At 32.1% G+C, this 23,889-nt stretch overlaps 1 protein-coding gene across 4 annotated transcripts in view; it reads right to left on the minus strand.

Annotated features, from left to right (window-relative positions):
* The window catches only part of LOC145290933 (rabphilin-3A-like), a 1,108,728-nt gene that overhangs the window by 136,328 nt on the left and 948,511 nt on the right, over positions 1 to 23,889 (minus strand). For all 4 annotated transcript variants that reach the window (XM_080136654.1, XM_080136564.1, XM_080136609.1 and 1 more), the window contains one exon: positions 21,464 to 21,616. In XM_080136654.1, coding sequence (XP_079992780.1) covers positions 21,464 to 21,616 — 153 coding nt within the window. The remainder of the gene's footprint in view (positions 1 to 21,463; positions 21,617 to 23,889) is intronic.

Raw genomic sequence — 23,889 nt, forward strand, 5'->3', positions numbered from 1 at the left:
TGAAAATGTTTGTTTCAAGCCACAATCATTCAGAAAAATGCTTGAATACTTATTCTGAAGAGCATGCTTACATAGATAGGATGTTAAAAAAGTGTGAAGGAACAGAATTGTCGGGAATGTGGTGTATTTAGTAATAACTAGTTTAGGTTTCCTTTATTAGTTTTACTGATCAAAGGAGATACATTGTAGAAGCCATTACATTATGTAATTATAATGAGTGCTGATTTAAGAAGCCTTTGTCAAGATTTATTTTATGATTTGGCAAGTTAAAATAGTGATCATGCTGTAATATATGAGAGAATAGTGGATTTATGGAATTGTTATTTTTATTTCTTTTATATTTATCAAGCCTTTTCTTAAGTTTGTGCAGATTTTCACCAATACATGCAACCTAAACTTTGATCTAGGCTATTTGCACACCACATTCCCAACAAAACATTTTATCTTCCCACATCTTGTTAACATCTACATTAAATGTTCTCCTCATATATTTAGTGAATGTGAAGATGTAGAAACTCAAAAACTATTGAAGAAAAAGATAAATTTATGTACATAAAAAAGTTATCTCACTCAAATGAATGCCAGAAGGAATCTATTGAAGATGTAATAATTGGAATATTTTCTTTTTCCCTTAAAAAAATATTATATATATATATATATATATATATATATATATATATATATATATATATATATATATATATATAAAATTAAATAAAGGGCGAATGGGATTACGAGTAAAAAAAATAATTATACATTGTAGAAAAAATTATGAGTAAATTATGCATTGCACAATTCTCCTACAGTTTTTGGTCCCTCCAAGTGTCCTGTTTATTTAAAAATCCCTTGGATTGGTGCCCCTGGTCAGTGTTTGAGTAGACTTTTTATCAAGTCTGTATCAAATTGTTTCCCATCTGTTGCTCTTCGCTTGGTTTATCATGTTAAGTCTGCATTTCCTTCAGTTGTAAAGGATGGTTTACCATACATCACAAATAGTAATGTGATTTATCAATTCAACTGTCAGTGTGCTGCTATGTAGATCGAACCTGTTTAAATTTGCAGACAAGAATAAACCAACATGTTCCAGCAAGCATCAGAATAGGTAAGCCTCGTCACCCCTCGTTCACTTTGGAATCTGCTATTGGCCAGCACCTCGCTGAAAATCCAGTGTGTGCCAATACATATAAAATGAACTGGTTTAGGATTTTACACCGGGCTGACTCTTTGAATCACCTGAGGATTCTGGAGTCAATCTCTATCCTCTCACGCAGGCCCTCTCTCTGTCGACAGAAGGAATTCGTAAAATCTTTGGACTTATTTGGGGATATATTTTAAATTTTAACTTCCCCACATATCCCATTTTGTACATATATTTTATACAATTGTATATATTCTACAACGTATAATTTACTTGTAATTATTTTTTTTACTCGTAATCCCATTCGCCCTTCATTTAATTTTATATATATATAATTTAAATAAAATTTGTTTTTCATTTCATCCATTCGTTATAATTTTATAAGTAATCCCCACTTAAGTCTTCGCTCTTGCGTGACATTTGTTTTACACTTGATAGAAATTCAACGATTGACTCCTGATGAGCTTGTTGATGAAAGGGGCCCCTAGAGTCTGCCTGACCATATTTAAAGCGCTTTGTAACAAGAAATGTATATATCCCCACTTGGCCTAAATTGAAGTGAATGGCTCCTATTTTTAGAGAGTCATCTGCTTAGAGAAGTTTCTGGTATTGACTTTCAACACAGATATGAAGTGGAATTTTTACATCAAATCCATTTCCCCAGGTCACTGGGAAAAAATGCTTGGATCATTCTACCACTCCAGAAGTTATCTAACTTCTGATGCAATATAAGAGTTATACCCCGCTAAATTTACTGTTGCTACATATGGGGAAGTGCTGCTCAAAGCACCTTTTGATACATTCACATAGTACAAAACCGACTTTGAAATCTAGTGGATGATGCCCTTTTCATCTCCTTACAATCTCTTTCTCACAGAAGAAACGTTGCTAGTCTTTCCTTACACTATCATTGTTTTCATAGCAGGTGTTTGACTGAGCATTAATCCGTGTTCTTCCTTTACTAAAACATTCACAACAAACGCCTGCCTTGCTCCAACCACTGTCATTATATTTCTTTTCAGGTTAGATCTAATTACTTGTGTTTACGAATAGAATATATAAGACAGATTTCTGTTGCATTTGAAAGCGTGCGGTAAAAATTAAAATATTTGAATATGGGTTTCGAATCATCTCGGTACGATTTTGTTATTCATACTGACGAGTACATGGTAACCGGAAACATATATGTCTCAACATTTATGAAGGTCTAAAGGTCACGCTAAGATCAGGGTTCAATGGTGACCAGTGAGACAACACCATAAGAATTGGTACTGATGGTGGTGACTGGGTAGAAGTTGATTATTTAAGAAAGCGGCTTAACAAGGGTTTGTTTACATCAAACTTGAACATAACCATGTTACACAGACGGGTGAAAACTTTGCTCATGGAAGTTTCTTCTATATATTATCTAAGGAGAGAGAGAGAGAGAGAGAGAGAGAGAGAGAGAGAGAGAGAGAGAGAGAGAGAGAGATAAAAACATGGAAAACGCACACGAAAGAATATTTTTCAACAATTTGATATTATAAACAGACATTGGAATTAATTTGTAATTTCAAAACACGTCTGAGAAATGTTCCTAGCCCCAAGGAATAACATAGTTGCAAAACGAACAACCAAAAAATTAACGAGCAATTCTAACTCAAGTTCAACATGAATATTCAGTGACAGACGTTTTCAAAATTCTGAGACACATTTAATCAGTAAAATCATGTAGCAGTAAGTTTGTTTTTTTTTGGGGGGGGGGGGCGGGTTACATGTGACTATTGGAAAATGAACAAAAAGGAAGTTTTAATAAGATTTTCTAAGTCACTTTTAACCTTTTCAACACTAGTTTTGTAATTGACCAACCATAAATATAACTGACAATGCATCCCTAAAATTGAATACTGTTGCTACATCTGGCCAGGAGCTGCTTGGCATGCCCTATTCAGCCTTGATAGAGTTCAAAACTGGCTTCGAAACCTAATAGGTGATGCCCTTTTCTTTTCCCTGCAACCTCCTTCCCATAGAAAAGACGTTGCAAACCTGTATCTGCTGTATCATTATTTTCATAGCAAGTGCTCGATTGAACTCCAATCTATGGTCCCCCTTTACCAAGCTTTCATAAAAACTCGACTAACTAAAACCACTATATACGATTTCCCTCACTCTCTATCTGTGCCAAAATCGAAACACAGATTCCATGAACAAAGCTTCTTTCCCAGAACTTCTTACCTGTGGAACACTGTTCCGCTGGCCTGCTTCCTGGTTGAATACAACATAGTATCCTTCAAATCTAATGTAAACAAGTTCTTGTTGAGCTGTCCCCATAATCAAATTCTACCCAATTTACATCATTAACGATTACTACACTACCACCTTTATTAACCCTTATCCTCGAGTGGCCTTCTGGCCTTGATAAGTGGTACCCCCCCCCCAAAAAAAAAAAAATTACCATAATTGAGGATTGTCAGAATCTTCGTTGATTATTTAAATGCTGGACTCCCGCTATGTCTTTCTCAGAATGAAGAAGAATGACATGATGTCAGCAGATTTGTAGTGTGTGCCTTGATGACAAAGTTAGTTATGACGCCTTGCTATTGAAACTAAAGTGGGAGTAAGCGAAATTTTTAAAATTCTGAGTTCTGTTTCCATTTTGAAACTAATTATTATGAAAATAATTTTATTGGTTCTTTAAAGTCTATTTCTCTTAGTTTATCTGTCCCACTTTTATTCAGAAACTAGTGGGCCGATCTGGCTGAGATTTTATATAGACCTGTAATGATAATATGTAATGAACTAAGTATCATTGTATCCGTTGAATGCAGAGTTAGAAATTAATAGGGATTAGTCCCACAAAACCACATTTACTCTAAAAGTTTTCTCGAAAACTACTAGGCCGATCTGGCTACAATTTTGTATAAACTGCAGCGAACTAAGTATTAATAATGAAAAAATGAGCACAAATTGAACCATATTCAACCATCAATTTGGCATAAAACACACATTCTAAGTCAATAGCCTATAACTTTTGCCAGATTTTAACAGCCTAAAAAGTTTAGTAATGAAAATGATTTTATTGGTTTCTTAAAATCTATTTTTGTTGGTCTCTATTTCTGGGAGAAAGAGAAAATAGGTATCTAATAATAGGCAGGTGCTCCTAGCAACGTTACATCTTTGGGAAATACTCATTGTTACTACTCATAGTAATTTTACTTTTTAATTTAATATATTTTATATACGGTACAATCATGTTGACACACCGGTTCTTGCCAGATCATCTAAGTTAAGCAACGATGAGCCTGGCCTGGAAACTAGATGGGTGACCATTTGGGAAAGTTAGGCGCTGTATGTATTGCGCCGAGTTGTAGAAATTTCAGATTGGTATCTGGGGGCGTGTTAATTCACTGGGAGAGATGCACCTCCCAGTCTTCGTTAAGGCATGCATCTAAGAGAAGGGAAACTCTGATTTTAAAACGGTATGCTCTCCCTTGTGGCAGTCATTTGCATCGGCAAAGATTAGCAGTAATACCAAAAAGTGTGGTTGGTTCTACACAAAGCCTTCACCACAGTAAAACAAATCATCTGTGTGGATTTCTGAACAACTTAGTTGTTGTGGCGGAACCTCATGCGCCGAAATCAATGGGAGAGTCCATTTGAATTTAATAATTTGAAGACATGACTGAATAAAAGTATATGTCAGCTTAAATACTATTTAGATTCAACGTGAAATTCATTTGGTTTAATGTGCTTGTGTACTCTGTGATTTATGTTTATGTGTAAAAGGTCAATTTCACATTTTTCTCATTTTTTTTAATCCTATGTTCATCCTTACAGAGAGCAGACATCTCTAAAAGCATACGTTACATAAGAATAAGTGGAAACAAAAGAATTAAATTTAATTGTATCCGCTTGCTTTCTACTGGTGGAAGGTAACAATTTTTATCTGCCTTGTTAAAACAAATGCATTAAAATAGGATCTACGACTGCAATAAGTTGAATCTATGATCATGTTTCCGTTTAACTATAAAGTTTTTTTTTTTTTTTTTTTTTTTTTTATCGAAATTGACATGACACGAGGTCAAGAAGCAATTCGTAGATAGCGTGAATGACAGTGTGGGGAAGTCGTCTCCAGGTAGTTTAAACGTCATTTTCGTCTATTTTTTTTAAATTATGTCTTTATTGTTATTCATATACTGGCGCCACAAAAAATAGAAAAATCGCAAACTCTGTTTTAAATCATGGCAAAGTGATCCGTTTTCATACGATGACTATTAAATAATGACTGCTCTTTTGATGGTCTAAATTATCTAATCTAATTTATAAAAATCTGTGTGTTTGTCTCCATTTTTTTCAAAGTGCGTCTGCTCCGAAACGCAAAGTCACAGAATGGCGTGAGGCAGGTTAAATGATCACATTTTTTGAGGACCGTTCTTTTCTGGGTTTTTAGCTGGTAAAAACAGCTGCTTATGAGTCAAAATTGAACAAAATGGGAACTTGGAAGGCGTAAGTCGACTAAACATGCAATTTGTACATGCATACAAAAATATGTATTTATACATTAAGTCAGTTCATTTTTTACTATTTGTTATTCATCTGACGATAGCTTAAAATAGCAACAACTAAGGCTGCAGTGCTATATGTTTTGGTTTCGATTCTATCTGATGATACCCAAGTATTTTTTTTATTATTGAAATGATTTTTGTTTGGTTGTTTTTTTTTTTTTACGACATATCATCCCTTTTCAGGTTATTTAATGCCAAATCCAGTTATTTTGAAGAAAAACTTTTAATAGAGTATATATTTTTTTTTTAAGTTGGTATCTATTTAACCCATAGTTGGGACCCTAACAGGCACTATCACTCCGGGTCAGAGTGGACCTGGGAGCAATGGCAATTAAAGGGTGGCTCCACACTCCCCAAAGCCCTCAAGCTGGGGCCTCACCATCGGATATAGTTTAAGGTCATATCCAGGACCATTTTTGAAATGACTACTATATATTGAGTACAATGTATTATATAACCATCGATAGAGAATTGACTCTATAATAATAAATACGAAAATTGCATAAATTAAAATAACAGATTTAAGCATATTTTATGATTGGGTAACGCTGAGGGGAAAGTTAGTCTAACATATAATATCTTGTGTTCATATTATTATGATGAGGGTTGATAATTCTTATTATACTGATTATTCGGACTACTGTTCTGATCTTGAGTGTTATTATCATAACGTTTCAGTTGATGTAACCTCCAACTTTTTTCAGGTGTATCTTGTCGAACTCGAGAATCTGCACAGAATTTCGAATGGAACTCTTTAATGAATTCATAGGTAACATCCTCTTACGGCATCTTTATTATACATCGCTATATTTTAACAGTAATATTAAATTTTCGTATTTGAAAGATTAATTGAGAAATTGGAGTTTCAAAACAATTTACTAAGAATGTATATTCTGATAGAATATTGGTCGGACTTTTGCGTTTGCTTTTCACTTTTCCATTATAACTTTGTGGAACCTTTTCAATAGATACAATATTTCCTATCTCTTCCTATTGTTAGAATCGGAAGCGTTTGCCTGACCTAAAAATTAGGCGATCTACTACACACCAATTCTCGTCAGATCATCGAAGTTAAGCAATGTTGAGCCTGGCCAGTACCAGATGGGTGACCATTTGGGATTACCAAGGCACTGTATGTAGGTGGAAGATCAGGCCAGTCTTCTTGCTTCCAATATGTGTAGTGGTGACGTGCGCACGCATTAACAGTCATAAGAAAAGATTATGAAGTTTATTGAATTCTATCATTTCGATCATGGTTGCAAAATAAATGATAAATATTCAGAACCAATAGACCAATCGTTTATGATGTGTTTATTATGCATCGCTATATTTTAACAGTCATATTGAATCAATACAGCAATGAGTTATTTTTATTTATTTTGATATGTACAAGATATATTTATAGTTTATTATATTCTTAACAGGAGTTTACGGACATTGATTAAACTCCAAATAACCTGCCAAATTCCCTAAAGATAATTGTAAAAGGATAATCAGAAGGAAAAAATGGAAAACAGCTTTTGCGAGTAAAAGATACAAAAAACAAAAACAAAACAAAATAAAAAAAAAAAACATTCATCAATCTAGTAGGCCGGAAGTAGTAATGCGTAACACGTTCAAACATTGCAAGAAATAATTGAAAATAAGCAAAGAAAGAATTGATTCTCCACTTTAGTGGCAGCCTAAAGAATTAGCAAGATTGGGAGACTCACAACAGATCATGTCAATCGCAATTCTATTTTCCTGTGAGTCTCAAGAGAATACATTATCATTTTTTGTTATTAAGCAGGAGGTGGAGAGTGTTCATTGGGCGAAAGATGAGATACAAAATAAAGAAACATTCTCATCATTATGAATGAAGGATGAAGTTAAAAAATTGTAGGGACACTGGCAGAACAATTCATGTCTACTTTGAAAAAATTATACGGTTAGCTTCTGCTCTGTTATGAAGATCTGTGTATATGTTCTTATCTCTCTCTCTCTCATATATATATATATATATAATATAAAGCTGAATGTCTGTGTGTGTGTCTGGTCACGAATAGGCTCCTATATGGTTGACTATTTTAAAAAACTGATTACATATAATGATGGATGTATCGAGACACAGGAATGGCAGAACAGTGGTTCATTAACATTGTGGGGTCTACGTTCGCGCCTGGTCCACAAAGTATGGAAATAAAAAATTTAAAAATTAAAAAACAAAAAACGTGTTCAAGTGTTTTTGATATAGATGTACATAAGAATACTTTGATAAGTATGTTTTAATTTAAATAGGGATGGTATAATAAAATTGTGGGGGTTGCGTTCGCGCCTGGCCTCCATAGAATGGAAATAGGCACAAACTTTAATAAAGACTTTTCATATCTATCTGCGTAAGTATACTTTGATAATTATGTTTCAGTTTGAAGAAATATGGTATAATAAAATTATGGGGTGTTCGTTCGCACCTGACCTCCATAGAATGGAAATATGTCACAAAGTTTAAGAAGGTTTTTTAATATAGATCCACAGAATATTGTGATAAGTGTTTCAGTGTGAACAGGTATGGTATAATAAATTATGGGGTTTATCTATTTTATTTTTACTTTCATCATATTTTGCTTTGGTTTTGATATCCCCAAATTCAACCCAAATTTACAACCCTTCCTTTTCATAACCTATCATACTTTCATAAATCAGAGTCCATTTTCTGTAGGCTGTTTTTGAACCCAGTCAACGACGGGTACTTTTGCTAGTATATATATATATATATATATTAGACTACTAGCTGGACGCCCGGCATTGCCCAGTCGTACAATACACTTAAACATGATATTTCAATTTATGCAGATTCCATCCATTCATAACCTTGAACCCCTGGAGGGGCATAGGCCATCTACAACTTTGTAGGTGCTTTTGTAGCGAGGAGTTCTTTTTTCGGGGTGAGGGTGTTGGCCCAACGCCTAACCTTCCCAGAAGGTACATACAACTCTTACCCTTCCAAATGGTCACCCATCTGGTACTGGCCAGGCTCAACGTTGCTTAACTTTGGTGATACTCTAAATCCAAAGTAGATATATTTCCATTCTTTTCTTTCTTTTCTATAGCCGCTTATTCATTTTTTCACATCATCTTCGTCTCTTCTTCACCTCTTAAAATTTTTTCAGCTATATTCTTATTATTTAATTTGGTAGCTGGATTTTTTTCTTATCTTTTCCAGTTATATTGCTATATATCATTATATATTATTTATTTTTCACCCATTCTCAATTTTCGATTGTTTTTGGTTGGTTGTTTTTGTTTTACGGCATATCAACCATTTTCAGGTTATTTAATGCAGAATCTAGTTATTTTGAGGAACGATTTTTAATGGAGTATATATTTTTTTAAAGTCAGATTCTATTTAACCCATAGTTGGGACCCTAACAGGTACTACCACTCCGGGTCAGAGTGGACCTGGGAGCAATGACAATTAAAGGGTGGCTCCACACTCCCCAAGGCCCGCAAGGTGGGGGCTCACCATCGGATATAGTTTTAGGTCATATCCAGGACCGATATTTCTCTTGAACATAGAATTCAATTATTAAAAAAAAAAAATTTTTCTTAATATCGATCTTTGTATTATGGATGTGCTCAATCTTCGTTTCGATTACGGGTTTTCCATCTTGGATTGTACTTAAGAACATGACATTGCCAGCTTTTGCAATTATTTTACTGATACCCCCACCCCGTCCCAATTTTTGGAAATGGTCTGAATTATGTCTTTTGTCTTATATACCAAATTTATATCCTAATACAAAACTATCTTGACGGGATTAAAACCTACCAATTCTTGGAAATCTACTAATAACCTTTCTGTTTCAAGAATTCCTCCTGGATCATTTTATTTTACATCAAGTCACAGAATTCTACCGCTATTCTAAGGATTTTACTATGCTGCAGAAATACTTTCAGAATTTAAGAAGATTGTATCAAGACCTGATGCTCCACATATTTTTACTTTGTTGGATTTGTAAAGAGTCGCCATATTCTTCGCTTTCCAGAACCCGTAAACTAAAGAATTCACTGAAACTTGTATAAATAAATTTTTATTTTATTTTATACGGGTGCTCGGCGTTGCCTAGGTGTTTGGAGGTGTGTGTTGAGCAAAAAAAAAAAAAAAAAAAAAAAAGTGCTAGTAGGCAGGCACACTCGAACCCATGACATGAAGGCGGAAAAGAAAGTGAAAAAAAAATCTGACGTCATACCGCTACTCCATGACGCGACCGGAAGTTCCGAACGTTAAAATTAAGCAGAGTCAATCCAACCGATATGATGATTTGCAAAGATGGCTCGCAAAAAGCAACCCCCCCTCTAGAAAAGTGCCCAGTTGAGGGTGAAGGAATCAATGCTTCTGACCAATTTTTCAATATTTGTCGTCCGAGATGTCGAGCTTCAAAATGGTCTCGATCTTGTGAAAATCCGTCGCCCTTCTCTGAAGTTTTATACACACATACATACATACATTTAAATTGACAGGTGAGATTTATATTATATATTATTTTATTTTTCAACTTTTTAAAAAACATTTTTCTAATCCCAATTTCTTCATTTTCAGATAGTTTACTTTTATTTTTACCTATTTATATATCTATTTTATTTTTACCGATTTATATATCTATTTTATTTTTACCGATTTATATATCTATTTTATTTTTACCGATTTATATATCTATTTTATTTTTACCGATTTATATATCTATTTTATTTTTACCGATTTATATATCTATTTTATTTTTACCGATTTATATATCTATTTTATTTTTACCTATTTATATATCTATTTTATTTTTACCGATTTATATGTCTATTTTATTTTTACCGATTTATATATCTATTTTATTTTTACCGATTTATATATCTATTTTATTTTTACCTATTTATATATCTATTTTATTTTTACCGATTTATATATCTATTTTATTTTTACCGATTTAAATATCTATTTTATTTTTACCTATTTATATATCTATTTTATTTTTACCGATTTAAATATCTATTTTATTTTTACCTATTTATATATCTATTTTATTTTTACCTATTTATATATCTATTTTATTTTTACCTATTTATATATCTATTTTATTTTTACCGATTTATATGTCTATTTTATTTTTACCTATTTATATATCTATTTTATTTTTACCTATTTATATATCTATTTCCCTAATCCTTATTTACTGTTACTATCTCCTACCCTTCTTTCTCCGCTTTCTCATCTACTTTCCTTATTTTTCCTTTCTTCTTCTTTTATTATTGGCTTTTCTTTAATGATAGCCATTCATAGTGACCTATATATTTTTACTTTCACCCTTCCAATTTACCCTTATATATTGTAAATACTATTAATACTATTTTTACCATATCATCCTATTATTTCATTTCACATTTCATATCTAAATCTAAACCGCATGTTTGTAAACAAACAAACAAACAACGAGCTTCGCATTTTTCAGCCAATTAAGTAGGGGATGAGATTATTTACGACAGTGCCATATACCATCATTATGTTATTCAAAGTGAACCTTTCTTTATACAATGACATTTGTTTTACACGTCAACTCATTCTACAACAGACCAAATAAATATCACTGATGCTCATCCAATGAGAAAAGTTATGATTTTTTCCAGTGTATATATCCCTACAAAATTTTAAATTATAATTGAAACTTGTTATACTATATACAATTCATTATTAACAACAGAAAAAGAAGTTTCTTCTGAACATGGGTATATTTATTAATTTTAAATTTCCGGATATAAAGACATTAGATATTCAGTAGAAGAGGTTAATGTAAACAAAATTTATATTGAAACTTGAATAATAAACATGCTTGTTTATGTCTCTCTCTCTCTCTCTCTCTCTCTCTCTCTCTCTCTACACAAATTCAAAAACATATCCTTTTAAACCAGACATAATAATGCATCAACTTCTATACAATCATGACTTCTTTCATAATTTAAAATTTTCAATTTATATGCTAACCAGTAAAATTTATAGTCTACCTATAAATATCATTTTGATAACTTACTTCCTCTGAGTGTAAGAATCGTTCTTTGAAACTCCATAAAATAATTTTTTTAAAGTCCTTGTATTCCTTGTGAAATAATTAATTGTAATTTACAGAGTTTATATTGAATTATATATATATATATATATATAACGTACTCCAGCACACATTATGAAAATTCACAATTTGCTATCAGGATAATCCCAGAAGTGATTAAAAATTTCACGTATATCATAATAATCAAGTATGATCATTCCACAAACCAATAATATAAGTATTTCTATCATTCATTTCTTACACGCTCACACCCACAAATTAAATAAGATATTTACATATTGCATTTTGTGATACCAACAGTTTCATGCCGATTAAAATTTAGTGGCATGCCAATTTACCTTCTAAATGTTGATTTTTCATTAAATAATTATTAATTTACAAAGAAGCAAGAATCTATTAAGCATAATGCGAAAGTGCTTAAACAATGGTAAGCATATATATATATATATATATATATATACACGTGTATGAATATATAAGAATAATTAAGCATAATGCAAAAGTGCTTAAACAATATATATATATATAGATATATATGCACACACACGTGTGTGTGTGTATATGTAAGAATAATGCATACTACAAAGGTGCTTGAAAGATGGTAAGTATATATATATATATATATATATATATATATATATATATATATATATATATATATATATATACACACACGCGCGTGTGTGTGTGTGTGTGTTGACTTAATATCTGTAAAGCACTTTTGAATTATTCCGGATGGATTTTAAGAGTTCTTGCTTTCTTTATATGTGAACAATTATTTAAAGCAAACATTTACATAAGTGACCAAATCAAGAGAGAGTGATGGACATAGATTTCCCATGAGGAGACCTTTGTCAATAAGGCAGACTTTAATAGCTTACCTGGAGAAGCAGGCGGGTATGCAGGTTAAATAGGCAGGAATGCAGATTTGTAGACAGCAGAAATTAGGAGTATAACATACCCAAAGCATCGGTTATCCCATTCAGAAAGGAGATATTAGGGGTCATCACTAATATATATATATATATATATATATATATATATATAAATATATATATATCATCTGACCGTCAGAAAACAATAAAAGAGTCTGACAGGTAATAAAGAAATATACAGGTAAGAAAAAATAGGATATTAAGAAATAAACAGGCATAAAAACAATAGTAGGTGATGCTCAGGTGGGGTTACTGAAATAGGTTGATTAGGAGGCAGGGTAAGTATTTTCACAAGAAAATAAAAAGTTCTCAACTTTTGGTTAAGCATATATAACTATAATTGCATGCATGTGTTTTCTTCGTTTTTTATGAGGATGGAGTATTTTCAAATAATTTCGAAAGAGTACAGGTAAGATAATCATAAGCAATTATAATTATGTACCCAGCAAATCAAATTGTAATCTAGATGAATATGCTATGACTATTTATTTAAGGAAAAAGTATGAACTCACAGACACCTTCTGTGTAAAATAGAAACAATGATTCATTTTCAATTTCTCAGAATGTTACTAAACAATCTTAACTAACAGCTCTCTATCTAATATGAAAGACTTTATGACAAGTTGCTTTCAGTGAGTGTATACTTGGTTTATCTAGGCTGTGATTATGCCTGAAAGGGCTGCTACATCTTGGACATGGCAACCAGCTCTCCGATTATAAAACGTTAGCCACCTCTCGTTCAATTTAGGAGTTGATCCCATTCATAGACGAATAGGCCTTTGGTCTGTTGCTAGCATCATTAACTGGCAGGGTTCTCTGCATTATTAATTTTCTCCAAAGAATTAATCATCTGGGCTGGTATCATAGTGTTAAATTTGGATGCTGTATAAAAGGATCTAATAACACATTTTTTTTATAAATAAAAATATAAGTATTCATTTATTTCAAAGGAACATATTTAAAACTTGTGGCTGAGCTACCACGAGATCAAGATTCCAATTCTAAAACAAATCTCTCATCAACAAGGAATAGATAAACATTGTTTTTAGATTCTTGGTGTCAGCCAAATAGATATGATCTTTTGTCTCAGCAGATGAACCTACCAACCTCAGTTGATTTTACATGACCGGGATTTTATTAACATTTGTCAAACTCAGATGATATCAAATCTGATTGACAATACATTATGAAGTTTCTCATGTTTTAATAACACGTTTTCAATTTTACTCATCTCTCTGCAAATATAGCGAAGGTCGGGTTTATAAATGTTGTAAAGCTTCAATTTCCTCCAAAACAGATTTTATTATTGGGCCAGAAATCCTGTTTTAAAAAGTAAAGTAACCGATTCTATTTTTTTAGGATTGCATTGATTTATTTTTACTTGAACTTCAAACACATTTTTTTTTTATTTTGCTTGTGTAATGTGTAATTTATATTCATATTCTGTTTAAAAATAATAGTGTTTTATTTCTCATTTGTACTACCAGTCTGGCAAAAGGGCGTTGGATATGACAGCTCTCCTCAGTGCGTTTATTACATGAAACTATTAAACATAAAAGAAAACTGAAGAGGACATAGTTCAAAATGCTACGATTATAATAACCAAGATGAGGATACCAGTCTAATCATCAATAATGCAATTCCCTAAAAATAAGTATGTAATTTTTTTATTAAAAAAATATATACAATTATTTTGAAGTTAGTTGATTTGAAAAAAATATTCCATGTTTTTGAAGATAGATATAACCGGCCCGAAGTTCTGGCATCGTTACCTGAACTAGTAAATATATAGGTTTTGGTTTTATGATAACAATTAACCCATATTATCGCAAAGCTCTTCTTTAAATAAGGATCTTTATTTTTTTCTTGTATTATGTGGCTTATTCGGACTAATGATCTCATTTTAACTATTATTCTCTCAACATTGTGGCCGATGTAACCTCCGACATTCTTCAAATGTATCGTGTCGAACTTTGGAATCTTTCCTCCAACTCAGGAATCTGCATGGGATTTCAAACACAATTGTATTCTTAGTATTGCCACAAATTGAGGATTGAACCTTCAATCTCCAGAAGAGTGAAACTTTCAACTGAACTTTTACTTAGCATTTTATCTGCTATATCTATACATTTATCTGCTATCTGGTCATGGCTGACAGAACGAGAGCAGACTACTCCCATGAATTTGATAAAGGGTTCTGTTTAAAATTATGTGCAGATTCCCGAATTCAATAAGATACACCTGAAGAAGGTCAGAGGTTATATGGATCGAAACGTTGCAAGAGTAACACTCAAAATGAGCACAGTAGTCCAAATAATCCAAAATTTAGAAACATATTTTAAGGACCCATGGTGTAACAGATAAAGTACTCAGTAAAATTCAGTTGTAAGTTATAGTCTTCTGGAGGTTGAAGGTTCAATCCTCAGTGCAGGCAATACCCAAAATACAATTGCAAATTGCTTAGAACTTCTATCTGGTAATGGCTGATGGGACGAGAGCATGCTATCCCTGTGGATTAAATAATGAGTTCTGTTTGAAATTCCATGCAGGTGCTGAGTTTGACATAGAGATTTAGAATTGCTCGCACTGAGGACTGAACTTAGAACCAAATTTTACCTAGTAGTTTATCTGTTATGCCATGGGTCATTACGGACAATTCTAGCATGAATTTTCAGAGCCTTAAACTTTCATGCAGAGTCCAAAGCTCGACAGAAAGATTCTTAGATTCGATGATACACCCAAAGTCGGAAGGTACATAGACCGAAATGTTGTAAAAATAAGACTCAATATGAGAACAGTAATTCAAGTAATACAAATTATCAATCCTCATCTCAAAAATTAAGAAATATTATTATTCATTATTCGTTGTGTAATGAATTGTAAAGTGTTAAAGTGTAAGTTACAGTACATTTTTTGATCATTTGTTTGGAAAATGCCCTATTACATATTTTATAGTACTAATAATAAAGTTAAAATGAATGTTTCAATGTGTTATTAATACTATTTATGTATCTACTAATATTGTCACAACTAAATTGAATGAGCTATAGCATGGGTTACAATAGATTAAACATCTATTCTACAGTTCGGCTAGATTGTATGCCAGATGCCTTAGGGCTGGACCTGGAAATACATATGCATGCATTTATTTTTATATTTTGGTTTAAGGAATGCAAGCATTCAGGATTTGACATTTTAGTTTCTTTTGTATAAAAGAATCTTAACATCAATTAAACATATTTTTCATAGTTCAATTATAGAGGGTATTCGGAAAATCGATGGCATAACTTTTGGATTATGGTTTATATACATAAACGAATCTCTTTGTGCGGGATTTGTTTTTGTAATAGCACTTCATTAGTAGTCGAATTTCTTTTGCATTCCAGTTCTTTCCCATGTGGTCTTTGTTTTGTGCAGATCATTATTTATCTCTATTTGGTATGTTGTAGTTTGTTATCTGAAATAAGAAGGGCCAACAATTGCGGAATGCCAATTGGGTCCCCCATTATCGACCATCAAAGAAGCTCTACTGATTATGACATTCAGATTTTTCTTTTAAATCTCATTACTTTTATATTTGTTTTGGCGCCATATTCTCATGATTGTTAATGTATGTGACAACACCAGACCCAAGCTTATTTTAACTGTGATCTTGTCACAGAAATATGATCTATTCATCTCATATATAAAAATAATAGCGCAACGTCACTAACACCTTTCCCAAAAGTTCAACGTTCAAACTCTTTGGCCTAACAATTACAAGGAACATGAACTGGAATAAATACATAGAATATACTGGTTTAGAAAATTTCTCACATCTATCAGCACCGTATATCTCTATAAAGCCACTATTCAATTATGCATGACGTATTTGTATCATATTTGGGTTGGTGCAACAAGCAAGAGTTTCTCCCTCTTAGACAAGGTGAAAAAAAAGCATCTCTAACCTAATAAATTCATACTGTATACGAAACCCCAACCTCTGTCCAATGTTGTATCTCTGTTCTCCAACAAACTAACTGCACTTGTTTCTCCTTAACATAAATACCTCTGACTAAACTGACAAACAGCAAAATCCCACCGCTTCACCGCAGGGGTAACCAGATGCTGAAACCTTTCTACACTATAGCATTTTTCCTCAAAATTCTTTCCTTTGGAAATTCCCACCCTGTTTTCTGACCAAACTAAGATGCAGAACTTTAAATATGATATGAACGAACATCTTCGTGCACTTACGATGTTCCCCTATAAATGTGACTCCTAATTCACAATAGCCCTTTACATCTTGGTTGCAATGTGCCTATTTTGGGTTGAATAAAAATTTAAAATAAATAAAAAAAAATAATCAGTGTATGTGTTAAATGCTTATAATCAAGAATGGTGATCAATATAAGTTTTAATAGCTCATAAGTATTTTCGGACGCTTATATTAGTATCGGACGATTAATCAGAATCAGGAATCTTTTTAGGGTATCGGAATCAATATTGGAATCTGAAAAATTGAGTCTAATTGCTGATGCTAAAAACAATTCTTTAATTTTGAGTTAATTTTCTATTATTGGTATTAGTGATAAAAAAATAAATATTTGATTTTAAACAATCAGTAAAACTAAGATCTAAAGCTCATAACGAATTTAGGTAAAAATGGCTCCGAAAAAAAAAAATAAATAAATAAATAGCCCCACAAAATGGCACAGATAAAAATGGCATTAGTATGTAAATAGGACACAATAGCACAAATGAAATAGATCAAAATATCTCACAATGAGTCAGTATTTGTCTCTAACCGTGAGAAACGTGTCACTAGGGTCAGAAAGTTGGATTGAAAACTCAGAGCTCCACAGGAAGAGCACTCTGGTCCTGTAAAAGATGTCTGGCAGCCTCGGCGGCATTTCCTGGAAGAAACACCGCAGGCGATTAATCCCTTCTCAAAGAGATAAGGCAAAATCTGGGAGGTGGACCGCCTAGAACCTCACATCACCAGTGTTACACCACAATCAATAGAGAACAAAGTGTTACAGGAATAGTTTAATATCTGTTGATTTTGAGGTCCAGGGCTAAAAAGACACAGAATGATTCTAGTAAGAATTTGTCATATTAAAAGGAAAGTTATAGCGACATTTAAAAGTAGATAAGAAATCTACATTAAATCCCTCCCCTATTAAAGAAAGAAAAAAAAAGAAGAAAATTTACGTTTTGCGATTTTAGAATTGCAATAAGAATCAGGAATTTTAAGAACAGAATCGGAAATTGTATCAAATTCGGGGAAAGTATTGGAATCGTCCCATCATTAGTATATACACATATAGAACATAATGCTGTAGTTATGCCATTGATTTTCAAAACTTTCTGTATAAAATATTAAAATATATTACTTTTTGTTGTTTTTCTGAGTCAGATTCTATTACATGTATTGTATTATTTGCAGATTTTAAGTACATGAAAAGCATTTTAAAAATACAAAGGCAATTTAAAATTCACAATAAACAAAAATGTCAGATACTTCAAATGAGATAAACTGGAAACAATTTAAAATAAATGCACATATCATGTGGCAAATATGATGCTAAGCAATGATCAGACCAAGTCCAGATTCAATATTTAAATCATGTTAACAGCTGAAAAGAACAGATTTAGCACAGAACTATTTATTATATTAAATCTAAGTTAATCTATGATTGTTTAGTCAGAAATTTTTTCTATGTATTTTAACACTACAAGATACACTCTTGTATCTTAGAGATCGAGGTATGTTTGAAAAATATTGTTTAATAGTTGTAATAACTCGTAATTTATAATTTACTGAACAAGTCATTCGTTTTTCTCTTAGCTAACTATGCATTTCTTCTGCTCTTCTAACTCTATGCCATTCTCTAAGATTTCTGTGAGAATTTAGAGAAATAAGGATTTCTTTTCTCAGCATGACCATTTAATTTGCATAAGTGTTTAAATACAATGCAAACATATATGTCAAAATAAGTTTGTTTACTTCTACATTAAGATAATAAAAAATAATAAATTGATAATAATTTGCTGTCACTCGGAACCCAGGGAATATCACCTGTTATTTTATTTACTTTTTCTTCAGGAGGTTAAACACAAGATAAGGTATTGGTTTGGTGAAAATGTTTCTGCAGAACTAACTGGATTCGAACTTGACACAACCAGGTTTATAGTCTGTGCCGTTAACCACTTAGCCATTGCCCTCCACCCACTAGGAGGTTTTCCATAATGCTCAACATATTAGCAGATTTTTATAATACAAAATACAATAATGTTTCGATCAGAGATCTCATCAGAGTATTTCTTATGAGATCTAACATAAATGTAGGAGTGCATTTGTTTGGCCAAATTGTTCTCGCTCTCCGCTCTCATATATATATATATATATATATATATATATATATATATATATATATATATATATATATAAGGGATTTTTTTAAATTTATTTTATTTATTTATTTTTTTTAAATATATACAAAAATTGGGTGATGTGTATGATGTATGAGGTTGTGATGTGTATGAAATATGAAATGATGAAGTTGAGATGTGTATGCTATATGAGGATGAAGGGGGGGGGGCTAAAAGCCTTAAAAAACACAAAAATAAAGAAAAATAACAATAATACAAAATAAATAAACCGAATAAAATGCTAATGATGATGTGTTAGCAAGAACTCTCCCTTCCTGATCTAATTCCGAAATGCTTCCTGTTTATCGGTTCACAACCGAAAACAAGGGAGTCATTTCCTAAGTGGGAGTGGACAGTCTACGGACAAAACAAATGGGTGGGGTTTGTAGGGATGTGTGCCATGGGGATAGACAGAGTTAAAAATAAATTATTGGGTGCGGGCTTCTTGGAGGTATTCTAACACCTCGCCACTCTCATATATATATATATATATATATATATATATATATATATATATATATATATATATATATATATATATATATATATAAAATGAACAGAGGTACATAAATAGTTTAACAACATTATTTATTAATAGTGTTTCTAGAATTCAAGTAAAAAATGATCTGGCATACGATCGTTTCAGAAGCTACTTGGAATTATGATTATTTTCTTATTTATTTATGTGTATTTCAACATATATTGTGTTTTCATATATATTTTTTTCATGTATGTGCATTTATGTTTAAATACAAAATCAAATTATTTTTTAAACATTTAAATACAAGCAACAAAAATACACTTTAAATTCTTAACTTATATTCAAAATGTACAAATTGTGAATTTATTCTAAAACTAATTAATTACAGCATGTAAAAATTGTGCCAATAAAAATATTTTTCCTCTTAATACTGCAGCAGATAAAAAAACGTGAGTTTTTATAAAAATCATGACAAGCTGAAAATTAAAAAGGGAGATAAATCTTTTTTTTTTTTCTTCAATTTTCAATGGTGGAAAAATGATAAAATGCATGACAAAAAGAAAACATTACTAGAAAGGAGTTAATTTCGAAAAAGGATAAAGAGGAAAACAGGAAGAAAATAAAAAAGGGAACAAGAAGCCAATTTTGGAAACCAGTAAAGAACACCAGGGTGAGCAAGCTTTGGGAAATAGCAACAGTATTCATCACTTGCAATTTATGGATGGAAACCACCAGAAAATATATTCTTCAGAAATTGACAGTAAACATAGTCCATTGTAGATTCGCATAGAAGAACTGCTTATTTTAAAAGAATTCTATTTACATATTATATTTTAATTAATGCAGAATTCTTTTTATTCTATTTATTATAAACAGAAATGTCATAGGTAATAAACATAACGCTTAATTCCTTAAAAAAAAACGAAAAAAACAGACATGTGCATGCGAGTATTTTTTTCTAAACAGTTCATTTCTTGTAAGTAAAAAAAAAATACTCAAGCTGAGATTGACACCGAAATCTAAAGACAGTGAGTCAAGTATGATTACCATTCGGCCAGTATGACATGCTCTTGAAAAAATTGTTTTCAAATCGACTTAACATAAGGAATCTGCAATGTGAACCATTCAGGCATGTGCAATTGTGAAAAATCTGAGGACTCCAATGTACCAATTTTTCAATTTCGACCCTTACAAGCCCTTTTTCCGGATGAAAATGATTAAAAAAAAATTTCCACATGCCTGAATATCCAACATACTAAATTTCAAGCCTGCTGATCAAGAATTCGTTGAGTATATAGGTTGAGAAATGTCCTTACACACATTCTCACTTATGTATATATATATATATATATATATATATATATATATATATATATATATATATATATATATAAGAGAGAGAGAGAGAGAGAGAGAGAGAGAGAGAGAGAGAAATTTACTGTTTTTTTTCTGAAGAACATAATTTTGGAGATTTTAGACCCCCTTATAAGCAGATCTCCAAAGTTAAAAATAGGGAAATCAATTATATATATATATATATATATATATATATATATATATATATATATATATATAAATCAATTGTCTTCAATTTAATATATTCATAGTAACATATTTATTTTTCTAAAAACTCACCAGTTTTGTTTTTTAATATTAAAACAAAACATACAGTTAAATGATACACATCAATACAAACAATGTCAGATTTGAAATTAAAAGAAATAACATAATTTTTGTTTGGCGGAAAATCCTGAAAGGACCTATCCTTTGAGTCCTTATACATAACAATCATACTGAAAGAATGTTTTTTTCTCCTATGTGGATCGCATATACGAACTGAAATCCTTATGTCTTATACTTACCTCCAGAATTCAGTTTCTCATTATCAGAAGCCTCATAAAACTCGTCACTCCGATTATCATTTAGAAACGGGTTATTACTCATATTGTTTTTCCTATTGTCATCTGACATAAGACGACTGCTATATGAGCTTCCAATGCTGACATTGTCAGTTTCTGAAAAGAATTAGACAAGAAATTTAATTAAATTCTGAAATAAACAATTAAAAACTGAAAAAAGAGTATTAGTCCAAGTGCTATACTTGTCCAAGTATCACATAGTTTAAATATTAGTCAAAGTGGCCAAATATTTGAATAGTTCAAGTGATAAACTAGTCTAAATATTAGTCTGCGGCACACACTAACCCAAGCATTTTAAATAGCATACTGTTATATTATAAACCCTTTTTAAGAATTCAAAACACAACAACCATTGGTGTAAGCAACAGTCCGTTTTTTATTTCTCCTGTTGCTCTTGCTTAAGGTAGATAGATAGAGAGAGAGAGAGAGAGAGAGTGGGGGAAGCAACAGAAATAATTATCGTGGCATCCACTTGGTTGACAATCAAATCTCCAACTGCAATCTTTTTCCTTCTGTCAGTTTTTCCTATCAATCTTTTCAAAACATCCACATAACCAGATTCCTTTCTGTTACATTTTTCATAACAATAACAAGGTCTGTTCATATTTGTGAGAAATATTGAAACAATTCCCGTTTAGCTTGTCAATTTCTGACATTCCATCCGCAGACGCGTGCCACATTTTAATTCATGAACATACATATATGTGTATACACTTATACACATATATATACTAGCATGTCAACCCGGCTTAGACCGGGTCATTCGTGTAACAATACTATCCCAAATATTAATATAAGTAGCATACTATTCAAAATAATACTTCAAATGTTAATGGTTGTGCCATTCACCTGGGGTAGGTTGGGCCGGCCATTTCCAACAAGTTCACCATGTTCCAAACACTGGTTGACCAGGTACTGTGATCCAAGGTTGCTTCTGTTATGAGTGCAAGCTATTTGTGGTTCCAGCGAAAGACCCTGTAAAAGTGAGTATGGAGCATTTAAGCATCCTGCTTCACCTGAGGCAGGTTTTAAGTTGGTAACTGCAACTTTTCTTCGAGCCTGGTGATAGTATTGGGTCGATGACTTCACAGGTGAAGTCACCTGAGTGTCATTGAAAGGTGTGACTGAACCAGTGAAGATGTATGGCAAAGAGAGATTGTGGAGGGAGTGAATCTTGCAGCAAGTGGGAACTGTACTGTTGGAGATAGACTGTTGAAACGCCATATTAGTCAATAATTTTCAAAAATATTCTTATTTATTGAACCCAATTATTAGTCAAACATAAATAAAGTATATAGTGATACAATAGCCACTGTAGTTATCCAAAACATTATACCCAGTAGAATACTAGTGCAGATATTAATCTCAATAGCAACCACCATAAAAACCAACAAGACAGAAGTTTCGTGCCATACCTTTCTCAAGAATTAGAACAAGTTCCACTGATTTTTTTTTACATAGGAGTCACCACTTATCAAGGCCCAGAGGCCACTCCAGGATAAGGATTAAAGACAGTACAGTAGTCAATAGGACAATATCATAATAATCGTTGGATTACTTAAGGGGAACGGCTCATCAAGAATTTGTTTCCGTTGGACTTGAAGACGACCATATTGTAGTCAGCTGGAAAGCAGGCAAATGGAAGACAGTTCCACAAGCGTGCAGTTGTAAGAAAGAAGCTTTGTTCATGGAATCCATGTTTAGGTTTAGGCACAGATAAAGAGTAGGGAAAATTATTGATAGTGGTTTCAACTAGACGAGTGTTTCTCGTGAAAGTTTGTGAATGGGATCGTAGATTGCAGCTCAGACGAGCACTTGCCATGAAAATAACGATAAAGCAGAGAAGGCTCGCAACGTCTATTTTGTGAGAAAGAGGTTGCAGGGAAGAGAAAAAGGCATTCCCTCCTAGGCTTCAAAGTCTATTTTCAACTCTGTCAAGGCAGGATAAGTTCTTTCTAGCAGCTTTTGCCCAGATGTGGCAACAATACTCCATCCTTGGACGTACCTGGCTCTTATATATTTTGAATTTTTTTTTATTAATAATCACTATGTCACCTTCTTAGAGAAATGAGTTACCAGTTATTAAGTAGCTGAACTTAAATCCACTGACATTAAGCAGTCTTGTGTCTGAACTAGGACTAATCCTTGTTATTGAGTGACTTTTGAACCTTTATAACTACCTTATAAAAAAAATTTAAAAAAATGAAACCTCATAAAAACAAACTTTCGTTTCATGTGTTTCCCCGAGGATTAGAACAAGTCTTATGAATTCTGCAATTTTTGTTAATAACCACCTTTATAGAGAAATGAGTTACTAGTTATTAGGAACTCAGATTCGATTTAGAAATGGTTTTTAAAAAAATCCTAAT

This window comes from Euprymna scolopes, chromosome 1, assembly GCF_053919585.1.
Source record: "Euprymna scolopes isolate OS-2025 chromosome 1, ASM5391958v1, whole genome shotgun sequence".
In the NCBI taxonomy this organism is placed as follows: domain Eukaryota; kingdom Metazoa; phylum Mollusca; class Cephalopoda; order Sepiida; family Sepiolidae; genus Euprymna; species Euprymna scolopes.